A 14,347-nucleotide genomic window follows, 5' to 3' on the forward strand; every position below is an offset into this window, starting at 1 on the left:
TATTAGTTCATAGTGGCATCACAGTTGTGTGCAAGCCTGGAACTACCCTGCCTCTCATGCTTGTCAAGAAAAACATACTTTCTTGATGTAGTCTTAGTTTTCTCACAGTTGGTATGGAAACTAACTTCAACTCAAAATAATAACACAGAAGTGTCTTGGTAATTACATGCAAAAGACAAACATATAATACCTAATTTTTAAAAAAACTACCTCTCCTTAGCCCTTGGTAATGACAAGATTTCTCAAAATTCTTCATTTTTCTATACTCAGGATATCTAACTATCCTCTGTTGCCACACAAGTTGCAGGTGCTCGGTTTTTTCAGAACTGTGGTGTTTTCAGTCATGAGATCAGTGCAGAAATATGCAGGTTTACTTCAAGCCCAGATCCATAGCTGTGACCAAGAATCAGGCTCTTAGAAGAGGAAACATACTGCTTTGCATTTTCTCTTCTGACTTTCTTAGATAACAAGAAAGTACACCACATAACATGCATGTGCCTTTGTGTCCCCTTAGTTCATTCAGAGCGGCTCTGTGAATGACACTCTATGTACAGGACCTCATTTTGCTCTCATTGGTTACAAACAGGCCTAATTCCAATGAAAATACATCTGTACAACTAGAGTCACAGCTGATACATGGCTCATGGGGACCAATGCTAAAGTCTGCCTGAAATCTGATCCTACGCCGAAGAGCCTTGTGCCAAAGTCTTAAGCCACACAGGAAGAAGGGAGAAAAAAAATGGATGTGTAAATCTGCGTAAGATCCCTGGAAAGGGATCACAAAATTTGCTCCTGTAACTTAATTTTAAGGACTAAATAGTTTCAGAACTAATAAAAATATTTTTGCTCATGTTATTACAGTAGTACTAATGAAATGTCATGTTCCAGGGCATAGGCTGATTAAAAGAGGAGGCAGAAAGGAATTTTTCCTCCTTCTGATTGCTTAAATTCCAAAATTGTGGAGATGAATTTGGGGAAAGCACCATACACCTTTGAAGCATCAGGTATTGACTGGAATGAGACAGTGGACTTGGTGAATTACACATCAGCTCCATTACGACAAATCCTATGTCTCTATGTAAAAGCACAAGGCCCCAAGCAGTCACTTGTGTGGCTTGTATTTAAGGCTGGCCCTACAGATGGGGTTCTGAGAGAAAGACAGTATCAGTTCTCTTGAAAAAAAAAATGCTGATATTAAAATAAACATTTACAAGGGGAACAAACTATTTAAAGTGCCAGAATAAAATCTCTTCAGGTCTCTAATTTTTACACTTAAAACGTAATAAACTCCCACAGTAAGAGATAACTGGACACGTTTTTTTCGCTGTGTTCACAAGAATTACTAATCTATCAGTCTGGTATGAAAGTCCATTAAAAGTGATACCAAATAGGTCACCTCAAGCAAGTATTTAAATCCTACAATAGTCAGTGGCACACCTTCAAAATACTTTAAGTTCCAAACTACAAATTTTTATGATAGTCATAAGTAACAATGAATTTAACAAGGACTATTACTGCCTTGCTAGAGCACACACCTGTGCTTTCTTAAGTAAATGTCAATAAAGTCCTGGGAATTGCTGGAGTATTGGTAGTTTATGACTGTTCTGTCCAACTTTTGCATTGTGGTTAGAAAATTTGGTTTACTGCAAGGACGTATTTAAAAGGATGCTGTGTGAGACTGGCACATCCTAAGATTATTGCTGTTTTCTAAAATTGTAAGTAAGCACCAATTAATGAAACTGTTTTCAAGTAACACCTAACCTCAATATTCTGCAAAATTCACCACTTAGGTTGCATTAAACATCCTATCAAGATAAACTGCATCATTTGATATCTGTGGAAAACATTCTAGACGCAATAATTCTATCTCCATCTACAGGATTACAGCATGGGTTCCTCGGTGCTCTGCAAATTTTGCCAAATGAGTATGATCCTGTACTGCATGCACTTTTTTTTTTTTAAATCAGAAGGGTTGAATTAGTTTCTAAAATTATAAATAAGCCTTCTATAATCCTAAAAACCACACTGAACACAAACTCCATTTGGAGTGACAATTGCCATTCACATTATTGCGAGATTTGAGGTATTCTTGAAGAGAAAAGGCACCAGTAAAGTTGCTGGATCTGGATGTACTGAATCACAGGAACATGTTCAGTTAATGCCCTATTGAAGAAAAAGACACATTTCAGTATAACTATTTTTTTCTAAATCTCTAAATTGGCTTGGCTTCAAGATGGGCACACATTCATACTGTTTGAAATCCCTCACTTCACCTTCGCCACTTAGCTATCTCTTTGAATTTTGAAAGGCATGGAGCTAGCAGGCATGCAGCTAACTGTCTCTTGTGTGGGGAAGAGAACAAGTTTTACCTACTATAGAACTGGCCACAATAAAGGCAGCCAGCAGAGAGAACTCATGACACTGGTCTGAGTAGAGTGAAAAACAAGCTCTCCTCCAAGTAGAAATTTCAGCCTTTTTCAACACACACAGAAAAGAAAGGGGCTACCCACTTTAAAAATAAGACTTGGGCAAGTATTTTAGAGTCAAAGATCTTCAGCATGTTATTTTGTCTTTTTGCTCAGTCGTTCAAGGGCTTCATGTGAAAACCATGAGTCATTATGAACTAATATGCCCACTTACTTGGGCTTCCGCTCCTCAGTGGTGAAGGACTGCGGCTTCGAGACAACTGCAAGACAAACAGAAAAGGAAACTCAGGTGTGCTAAAGAACTGTACCCAAGAAAGGCACCTGGGGACCCACCAACATTCAGATAATTTGCACGTTACTCTATCGGTGCAGCTTCACTGCTACAAAGTCAAATTCAACAACCTCCTAGTTTCTCTTTCACACCTGCACACACACAAAAAAGTGAGTCTTACCCAAAGACTCTCACATTTTCAATATTCACATTTTAAGTTGAGGGCATCTATGTCAATTTAATAAGATGGGCTAACAATTAGAAAAATACACATGATTTTTACAGAAAAAATTAAAAATATTGTTTAACTATACCATATGTAGAACTCTGCTAAGGTTTCACATAACTTATTAGTACCCCTTCTTCCCCTCCTGCCCACCCCACACTGATTTTCTGCTCCTTTGAGGCATTAGAAGGTAAATTTAGACTACTAATTCCAGAAGGCAGGGACCATGTGTGGTATATGTATACGCAATTAGTTATTCAGAAGTATACTGAAGCAAGGCAAAGTAGGGAGAAAGCCTTCTGAGATCCACAGTTGATACTTCTGAGAATTTAACCATGATCTACTTCTCATACAGTATCTCCACTGACAAATATATCAGGCAATAACTCTGTCAGTTCAGCTTCACATCATTCCAGACCCAGCAAAGGCATTTATTCCCAATGTTAAAATGTACGTGTGGCACATTGGCATTTTTAAAAGGTTGCCTACATTCTGAGTTTAAAATACTTGATGCTGTTTATACTACAAGCATTCAGCTGGGGCTTACATGATGAGATAGAAGAGGACTGGTGCTACGGCTGCGGCTTCTGCTTCTACTTCTACTTCTGTGAGACCACTACAAGAGAAGAGTTTGACAAACCTCTTTTGAGAGAGGGCATTTAATAAAGACAGACTCGGCAAGCAGACTTGCCATACTGGAGACAAGGCTTCAGGACAGAGAGTAAACACAGTAAATTTTCTCCTTAGAACAGGCTCTGCCAACAATCATACATTTGCATAATGAAAACATTAATGCAAATGTAACTATTCATTCTAAATACAGGATGAGGCACTAAAACCTAACTGATATTTGATATACACAACATATAGGGAACAATCAAGGATTTCTCTTTTTAAATTTTAAAACAGTGTTTAAATCCAATGACTTCCCTTAACATGTTCCTTAAAAAAAACACGTACCAGAGCTCCTCTTTTTGTGACTGCCTCTCCCTTCACAATTACAACATCATTTTCCATCAGTGCAGGCCATACATGATAGGCCACCAAGGCAGCTGTGAAATCAGAGTGAAAACTACGATGGTACCTGTTGAAACACAGAGTACAAGAAATGTCTGCATATAAGTGCCAAAAGATAAATATGATGCGTCAAGTCATCAATGCTGATAAAAAGCAGAACGCTAGTTACAGCTCATAAACATCTTTCTTGACAATATTTCCGTATCCCAAAAATAAGCATTCTTTAAGTGAACCTGTAAAAGAAATGCATTTGTAAGACAGACTTAGCAGAATATCCTGTCTTCTTATGCTGTCTACTTATACTGAGAGGCACTCCAATAAAGCCACCTCACACTTCAGAAGGCCACTAGACCATATTCTTGCACAAGCCCCACACAAGCCAGGGTCCTTGAGTCCACTGACAAATTAAATCTCCTGAGCAGCATTTTGGCAGGAATAGTCATCCCATCTTCCTGAAATATCTTGCTAAAGCAAGACCCCTATAAAGGACATTACAGAAATACTCTATCTCAACTATAAAGTTACATCCTAGTATTTTATGAAACATAAGAGGCAATTTTATCAGCAAGATCCTCAGATACTGATAATGAAACAGTGACTTTTTAGGTAAGAAAAATTATTTTGAAGGCCTGTATTAACATACGAGCTATATATTACCTCCCTAAGTCTGCAATATTGGCTGAATAATACATGTCTGGTTTTGTGGATTCAAACTCAAAAAAAATACCAAGTAACTGAAATAAAAAATAGCAATGCATCTATGCATTAGTAATGTATATACAATAGCAATTTATATAAAACAATGTTGTAAACAGAGGCATGAAGCTCTGCATGGAGGGAGGTATAGGGTACAATGAGGTTTGGCCAGCCCTTTTATAGAATGTATCACACATAACTAATAGAGCTATTTTAATTTCTACAAATTTTGCTCCATCTCTGTCTACCACTATATATGCTATACATGTAAACATATATATGTCACATATTTATCTATACAGATGGATAGATGTGTGTATATATGTCTCCTGCAGCAGCACATATAAACACATTACACCTGTTTTTTGAAGGCCACACACATCAAGTAGGTGGAGAAAGCATCCCAAGACTATACCATAGCATTGCTGCCTTCTTAATTCAGCCAATACCTTTGGGTATCAAATAGCTAAGTGCCCGGTATTTGGACAGGATCATTAAGCAGTCCTGTATGACTTTGCACTCTCCTGTTGAAGGGCTACTTTTATCTTCTCTATTTCTCTCCTTGGCTTCTCAAGCTATTCCCCATCTGGGTTCCATTCTATTTCAAATTATTATTAGAAACCTCCTTATTGGTGTGGCTTTTCATGCTTTTGAGAGCAAATTTTTGGAGCTATCAATCCCATTAGTTTTCTTGGCATGGAAGGCATGGAAGTACCCTACAGTTCTCTGCTAGCTAACAAAGCAGCCAGCCCTGACTCTACGGAAAAAGAACAACTATGTTATGGTGTGCATTTTTTAAACAAAATTCCCATTTTTAAAAGGCATTTTTCTTTTTGCTCAGCTCTAAGCCAGAAGAGATGGGAGTGTATTAAGATCCATATGTTGTACAGCAGCCACAGCCTGGAGGTCACAGCACACATGTTGATGATCTTGGTATCGGGCACCAACTGCCAGATCTCAGTAAACATGACTTTTACAAAACGGGCCAGAAAGGAGGAACAAAGATGCACAGATTTTATAAACACTGGAGGCACTTAGAGACTAAACAGGGAAGGGAAAGCTGATGATAATTTTCCTCTTAAAGGATAAATTAAATATGCTCTAGAGACTGAAGTTTATCCAGAAAATTGCTCTGCTGTTCATTAAAAAAAGCTGTTACACTGGTCTACATCCTGGCATTTATATACCATCATAAACCTTAAAGACATATCAAATTCACTACACCACCAGGAATATTTGCCCCAAATTAATGTTTAGCATCAATCTTAAACCTTTATATTAATTAGGAAAGAAGTAGACTATACAACCTGATGTATTTTTAATAGTAAGAATCTGACTGAAAAGAAAGAGTTCTTACTTGGTCTCACTGAAAAGTTCTCCATCAGTACCAAAGGCAATATCAAGAGGAGGAGTGAGTGTCTGCATTGAAAAAGCCACACGGCACAACTCTCGAATCAAAGTGCTGATCACAATGAAATCAATTTCTGGTGGAAACGAAATCTTTGGGTTGATGTTCATGGAGTGAATTACTTCCTGAAAATAAACACAATTGAGTAATTTGAGCTCACTAACACTTTTATTCATGGGCAAGTACGGAAATCCCTCCTAAATATGCCTCCTAGCTTGCTACATTTAAAAATCAGCATAAGAAGCTCCCAGCAATGTTGTCTTAGGCTATTCCAGAAAATATTAGCTTCAGAAAGAACGTGCTGTTATTTTAGAAATAAAGTATGAGCTATACCCTTGACATCAATCTTAGGAGGGAGATGCAGTTTTTCAGCAGAGCACAGAATTTAAGAAAAATATGAAATTTAGCTTACATTGATTAAGGCAGTTACACTGTATCTTGCCAAAAATATTTTTCTGGCAGACAGAAAGATTCTAATCACAGGCAAATAAAACAAGTGGGCCATACCACAATATTATCTTGGAAAATAAACTCCTACAAGACATAAAATCCATGTGATAAACTTTTTTCCTTCTTCAGGTTACATTTCTAGTTTACACACTCCAAATTTATTAGCTACTGAAATAGATCAACACGTCACTTCCCCACTGCCCTTGACTTACATTGACACTGGCTTGAACATCATACAGATCCTCATGGCGAACTATATAATCCAGGACAGTGTCTTCAAGTGACTCAGGCCCCGAGTGACCTAGAGACAGAGTCTCTCTTACACGTATTTTGAACTGCCTGTAGGCCATTTTTGCTGCATGAAAAGACTCCTGCAAACATAAAGAACATCTAGCTAAATCCAGGAGACTGAGATTAATTTTTTATCAATTATCTGACAAGATGAACTTAACCCAGTATCATCATTGTAAGGAGGAATATAAAATGCTGCTGTAAAAGTGAAAGTTAGAAATAGTACTTATCTGGGAGGACTTCTCTGATTAAATCAAGTGTGATTTATTTGCAGAAGACAGGATAGAAAAGCTTCCCACCTAACCTTCTATTTTCATGTAGGATTCCATCACACACCCACGACCAATGGAATCACGTTCAAAGATATCAAGAGCAGAATTCAGTAATAGCATTTTACGTGCCGCAGCCTAGCATGTCAGACAGGAGCACCTCTTGTCTGTTGGGAAGAAAGGTTGAATTGGAGAGTGTAAACTGAATGACAGTTGTGGGAAAAAAACTTCAGTAAGTTAAATGTGCTTGGGATCACACACATGAAGAGACACACTGCCTCTCTGACATAGGTACATACTACATCTATTTTACAGAAAAGAAGATTAAATACAGAAAAATGAAAACAAATTTTTCCAGACTGAGCTCATAGTAAACATGAGGTATCTAGGTAATTTCAAGGGACCCAATAAAACTAGAAAAGCACATAGCTACAGGCAAGAGGGAAGCATAATGTGGAAAGATTTTGAGCTTTCTAAAATGTAGTATTCCCAAAAGAATTCATCTAAATGAGGTGGTGTTTTTTAGTGCAGGAATCATGTACCTTTCAGAGCCATTCAGTCTTCTTATGCAGCCCTTTTTAGCACCTGCACTGTAGATCACTGACCCTGTTCTAATGTTGGGACAGGACAGTCAGAAAAGGACACTAAACTGAGAGTTCAATGTGTGGGGGAAAGAAAGGAAAATCAAAAGGGAAAAAAGAAAAGTTTTCTTCTCAGTACTTCACAGAAATGCTAATTTACACAAAATTTAATCCAATCCAGCCATAATACTTTATAAAACACTTCTGGCCTGTAAAACAAGAAATATTATTTTTTTCTTACCACAGCTGCAATGTATATTATCCTCTGCACCATCTCCATGTCACTAATGTAGGTCCTCAAAAGGGTCTCTGCATCCAAGCGTTCTTGAGCATAAATGTCACCAAAGCGAGCTACCAGGTAGGCACGACGCGAAGCGTTTGTACGTCTGGCTCGGCCAGGTGAGCAGCTCCTCAGGGGAAGTGGGCTAGGTGACTTGCTCTCACTGTGCCTTGGGGAGGGAGAGCGGCTCCGTGCAAGCCTATGACAGACGTGTAAAGAAGCACGAGGTCACTTCACCATCCTCAGATGCTCTTGCCTAGTGCACAGAGTTTTGTCAATTTAATTATTACCAGGGTAAGCTGAGATTTTGAGCTAACATAACTAAAGAAGTAGAGCTGCAGCTGGTTAATCTAATATGAAGGCATTTGTGTCAATACATTTTATGGGCTAGAGCCCGAACAATAAAATTAAATTCCTATAGTGTGTACAGCCAAGCACTTTGTTCTGAGGAAACATACTTTTAACTAGTAATACTTTGGAGATTTGTTCCTCTTTCAGTACCATTGAAGAGTTGTAAAGTCAAGCAAGTGAGAATATAACAACAGGTTCTGCCCTGTAATGGTACAGTATTCAAAGAGGACTTATAAACAAAAAACCTAACCATCTCTTTTTATCCCGTACAGTTGCTCTCAATGTATTTTGTAAAGCTGCTCTCTTTGCTGTTTTGCCAGAAACTTAACATAGCTGCCTGAAATTAAAACATTTGGGCACTAGGAGAAATCAGTTAAAGAGCTTATGCTCCTTCATAACAAAGTCCAAAAGCTTAGCTTTTGTTTATATTTCAACTAACATGAACAATTTCTCTGATTCAGTGACTTATCTGAATAACGCCTCTACCTGTTCTGGAGAACAGACTTTTGGGCATCCAGGATAGAAATCTCATCCCGCAGTATTTCAATCTGCTGCTCATAGTCATTCAGACGATCTAACTTCCTCAGGGCATCCTTCTCTTGGGCACGGGAATTCTTCAGACTTAACCACACAGAATAAAGTCAGTCACAAGATGTCTTTTTACCAATGCAAACCACCTATCAATTAATCCTCATCATCAAACAAAAAGAACAGAAAAAGAGGAGAAATATTGAGCAAGCTCCTTATGCTGAAATACAGGGAAATCAAGAGTTTAGAAAAAGCATACTCCAAAGCATACTCTTAATTACACTTTAAAATGTAAAAGTGTACTGTGGCAGAAGACTGGATACACTACACTTTATGTTAGAGGAGAGATCACTGGATAACGTTTGGTGGCGTTGCACTAGCTCAGATGATGAGGTCTAAGAAAGAAACTGGTTTCTTTCTCATATTTGTTAACTAAACCAGCTTAGTTTTCTTTCCTACAGTTTAAGACTCTAGATATTTTCTTATATCAGGTCCTCGGGTTCTTTTCTTTGCTGGAATATATTAGTCAGTCAAAGGATATAACCAATGATGTTATTCAAGTAACATCAAAAGCTAATGATTCCTCTCCTGCTCTCCCCAAGAGAAGCAGTATTTCTTAAACATTGGCAGACAACCAGTTAAGCAAGTTTATCTTCTGTCCTTTACATTTACTTAATGTTAGAAAGTATCCCAACACCTCTCCTTTCCCTCCTAACACAGATATTTCTGTTGTTTTCCTCTTTCCAAAAGGGAAAAAAAAAAAAAAAAAAAAAAAGATGCTCTCTATTTGTTTTGGAGGCAGTCAGTCTGTCCTTTATTTTCTTTACTGAAGGACCCTGGCGAGATTTTTGAGGATCTGAACCAATGAAAGCTGTAACACCTATCAATTGACAAGCTTCCTGTTCAGACTTTTTAAGGAGCAGGCTGACTGAGAGGACCACAAGTAATAAGGCCAGCACATCTGCTAAGAGGAAAGACTGTCCTTCTAACCTGGGTAGGAAAAGCTGCGAATACCATTACAATCCCATGGACATCCTTAGTCAGCTCCTCCAGCAAGGACTTCTAGAAGAGTAGTAGTAAAAGAAGGCTAAAGAATTCTAATATAAAGAACAACTGGGAGAGGAAAGTAGGTTTGGAAAGACGAATTATAGAGATAGAGATGGGGGAAAATCATTATGTACCAAAAAAAAAAAAGAAAAAAAAAAAGGTGAGAAAAACCCCTGTATAATATACAACACACTAGTCCAGCTTTCCTTAAGTTGCCATGATAGACAATGCAGACAGACAATGCAGTGTAACAACTATCCAACAGAAAGGATAAATAAAAAGTAATCATTTCACTTCTGTATTCTTTTCTTTTTGTTATTTACTTCTATTCACATGGGATTTTTCAGAAAGTTTTAAAGCAATTTTTGATGGTCTTTATCTCACTGCTGAGAGATCCACGAAGCTTCATCATGACCACAGATAATTATTACAAATACAAACAGATGCTTAATTTAAAGGTCTCCCTTTATCAGGAGAGGGGAGGAAAAAAAAGAAATTAAAATGGAGAGCACATGACAGACTGAAACCAGCAGAAATACCTGCATCTTTCATTGTTCATTACAAGTCACACGGTAGTCACAAACATAAGAAAAGCCACCACTGAAAATGAATGTTTCTTTCTTTGTAAGAAAAACTAAATACTAAAGGGAAAGAAACAACTTTAACACATTTATGAATTACCAATGCTGACTTTTGTAAGCCTTAACACTAATCTTTCCATGCTAATTAAATCTATGCAGTATTCAGAGTTTCCCCTGTTTTATTGTTCATTCACTCTACTGCTAAATATTAATCTGAAATTAAGAGAGTATTATCATCTTTCTGTTAAGGTTAAAGAGATGTAGGTGCTACAAAAAAAAAATAATGGGAACTAACAAGGCAAAATATAATCCTTAGAAAAATCAGAACAGTTCTCATAACCCACTTTTATTTTAAGGCTATAACTAGTGTTTTAAACTCCACCATCTAACCATTTAAAAATAAAATAGGCATCTTCAACCAGTTTCTCAGAAGAAAATACAACAGCCTTGAGAATTTATGTCAAGTATCTCCTTAATGCTGTTTGGGTAAAGCTCACTGCTACCCTCCAGTTTCAAACAATTCACAGTTCCCCCAGTCCTTGGGCTAAGCCCAACTCATTCCGTCAGATTGCCTTGAAATTCAAGGCAAGAACAACTCCACCTATGTAATTTTTGGCCCGATGCCTGTTTAAGCTATTTTTAAGAGCCCCCTGCACCAGCAACACTACAAGGTCTTGAGGTAACTGATTCAAGCTACCATATTGGCTGTTATTAATTACAACCATGTTTATCAAAGCTTCTTCCTGCCAATCTATATAACAAGTCCTCTGTACAGCAGATCAAGAAAGAAAAGTCCTCTTGACCTCATTTACTTCAAAGTGAGTCATCTGGCTTTGTTAAGTTTGATTAGACCTTGGCACGAGTCTAAGCACCCAAGTAGTAAGCTTCCATTTATAACAGTACTAATAGGATTTTGATCAGTCTGCATACAACAGCAGTTTTTAATACACTTTATTTTTTGTCTTCCCCTGAAGAACTTCCAATTACTTTTAAATGTTGATTGTTATTCATTTTTAAAAATTGTATTTTCCTTCATAATTCTGCAGCAAATAGCTACATCCTGTTATAATTAATATCTTGATATAATAAAAGCTTATACTGGCTATAGATTTTAATTATATTGAGCCTAGACCACATTTGCTCTAACAGCCCAGAAGACCAAGATGTCTTGTAAAACATGCTTTGATTTAAGTACGCAAGACAGACAGACTATAGACAAGAGGAATGAGGTCATCAGCTGTTTCAAAAGTCTCAAAAAACAAGTTTACAGACAAAAATGCAAAGGACACTCCTGGCAAACTGTTCCTTGTGTAAAAAAAAAATCCTGCCCTAAGTGTCACAGATCAGTCCTGACCTCGCTTCCTCTACTTTTAGAAGGATTCTGGTTTTGACAGGCAGGTGAAGACTGATTTCACCCAACTAAAAGGGTTCAAATTTTGAAAAGATGATTCACAGAACATGAAAAATAGCACCTTTGCTTCAATCAAAAGTTGAACACCCAGGCAGAAGATGCAAATGTAGAGTGCCAACTGAACTGAGAGTGAACATGAACCATAAGTAGGTGGATATTACGGAATTCCTGAATTCATGGAAAAACAGGAATGTTTTATTCTTCTGTCATTAGTACAAATGGCAATATGAATTTCTGTCCAGTCTGCATTAAGACCTACACATGGGAATTGTGAGATGCTTTATTCCCTACTAATAGTTTTAATCAGGAAGACAGCAGTCAGGTTATATCTAAGAATCAAGGAGTTATATGAGCTACTTTTCACCCAACAAATCGAAAGAGCCCATTTTATGGGAATATAAGTTTATACCCCAGGTAGCCATCCAAAAAATTAAAATCCAAAGTAATCAATGCTTGCTAGGAAAGTCCATGGATGAAATCTGACAATTTACATTATTCTAGAAGCAATGATAAACATCCAGAAACGAACAAGTAATACTCAACTTGATATTGGAAGTAGAAACTCTAATGGCCTGAGGTTTTTTTGTTTGCTTATCTTTATCAGGAGTAGCTAATCCTCTCAGTTGCACTAAAAGGAAAGATAAAACTCATGGACAGTTATATCCTTTCCTACAGTGTAAGCAGCAAAGTCAAGTTTCCTCCATTTCTAAGAGCAGCAATGTTATTATACTGAAAGGCTGCAAGCATTTATTTAACACGCATGATTATATTTCTGTTGTTGAAATGTCGGTTATCACAAGAATTCACATGCTGTTGGAATGAATTTCAACTACCTTTGTATTCTTTTCTGATAATATAACACACAAAAAAAGGAAAAAAAAAAGACATGGGCTACATCTCATAACAGTCAAGAATTATTACTGTTTCTAGAACTGCCTGTAGGTCAAGCCACAAAAGGAAATTAGTTTTAAGGACCCCTGTATTGAAATGGAAATGTTAGTCCCCCAGCTGCACCCTTACTGATCCAGGTTAACTTCCCAGATGTGACCAACACACTTAGAAACTCAAAAGACATTTTTAAACCAGACACGTCGACATTACCACTAGCCACTACTTCTGTACAGACAGGCAAAAGGATTTGGCAAAAATGATCTAAAAGAAAAAGCTAAATAAAGAACTTTATCTTAAGACAGACAGACTGAAGTGTCTTTTTTCTTTAACACACATGCTACTTCAAGAGCATCATAGCAAATTGCAAACAACGGTTTCCAGCTATATTCAGAATATGGTTCTCTCCTATTTAACTTCATCTACAAGATTCAAATGCTATCAAGCTGCTAGTTTCAAAGTAATCCTTCCTCTATCCTAAAGAAAAAAGGATGGAAGTTCAGCCACAAGGGTTCTTCTCACAGGGATCTACTTATGCTAATTCCCTCTCTATAACACCAAGAAACAAAGCTACAGGACGTTAAGCAGCTAGCCCTATTTTTTGCTATAGCATAGGACAGTGTAGAATAAGCAGAACCCCCTCAGGTAAACGACAGACTGTGTCTCTGCATGCTGACTTTCTGCCACAAATACCCCAAGATTCAATTTTTCTTACGCTGCTTTTAGCTGAACAATTTCGTCTTCTGCTGCCAAAAGAGTAGTGGCTGATTTGGTCTTTGTGTCTTCAAGAGCCAACTGGGCTTTTGCCAGACTGCAAGAAAAATTAATAACCTTCATGGTAAAGGCAGAGATTCTACCAGAGAATTTAATATGACAAACTGACTGTTTTAAGCAGACCACGTCCATACCAATTTAACATATGAAAACAATCACAGTGGGCTTTATGCAGACTATCAGCACACAAATAGCTTATAAAAAGTCATATCTGACTATGCAATAACAGAATTATTTTGCTACGACGCATTATTTTCATGAAGACTCAATTCCAGTTTCTTCATCGATTTCAACAACTTACAGCGTTCAGAATGACTTCACTGTCCATAGATGGGGTATCTTGGGACATGAATTCTCTTTCTCCTGCACCTGTCCCTTACCTGCCAATAACTACACAATCATGACTCCGCACTGCATCACCTTGAAAGGAGCAGTTCTGAAACTTTCACGCATGACTTCATCTCTGCTTGAATTACCTCTTCCCAACCCTCCACCTTCCAGACTTCTACCTTTGCAAACCACAGCCAACACCTCTCTGACCTGACTGCACAGAGAAACGCAACCCACAAAACTGTACAAAAGCTTTACCACCAATTTCACACTTCCTGCAGGAGCTAGCCAAAAATTACTTTTTCTTGTACTGCAAACTGCCACACACACACTCCTATCTGTATTAGTGAATAACTTTCCTTGTACTTCTCACCTTGACCACCCAACGCTTTTCTCCAGCTCATCAAATAATCTCTTTCTATCTGCACAGGAGCACAGGATGAAAAGCCTCACCCCTAAACCAACCTTTATATATACCTGACCCACAGAATTGTTGAGGTTAGTATGCTGGTTTTGGCTGGG

General features: G+C 37.7%; 1 protein-coding gene across 1 annotated transcript; it reads right to left on the bottom strand.

Annotated features, from left to right (window-relative positions):
- Positions 1-2,640: 2,640 nt before the first annotated feature.
- Positions 2,641-13,532, bottom strand: SPATA18 (spermatogenesis associated 18; the record flags this gene model as incomplete). Its single annotated transcript, XM_009578577.1, has 8 exons — positions 2,641-2,686; positions 3,471-3,539; positions 3,884-4,007; positions 5,994-6,169; positions 6,707-6,865; positions 7,877-8,114; positions 8,753-8,887; positions 13,437-13,532. Coding segments are annotated over 8 exons (1,043 nt in total), but the record flags the coding sequence as incomplete, so codon positions are not given.
- Positions 13,533-14,347: the final 815 nt, after the last annotated feature.

Source organism: Fulmarus glacialis, unplaced genomic scaffold (genome assembly GCF_000690835.1).
Source record: "Fulmarus glacialis isolate BGI_N327 unplaced genomic scaffold, ASM69083v1 Scaffold46615, whole genome shotgun sequence".
NCBI lineage: Eukaryota > Metazoa > Chordata > Aves > Procellariiformes > Procellariidae > Fulmarus > Fulmarus glacialis.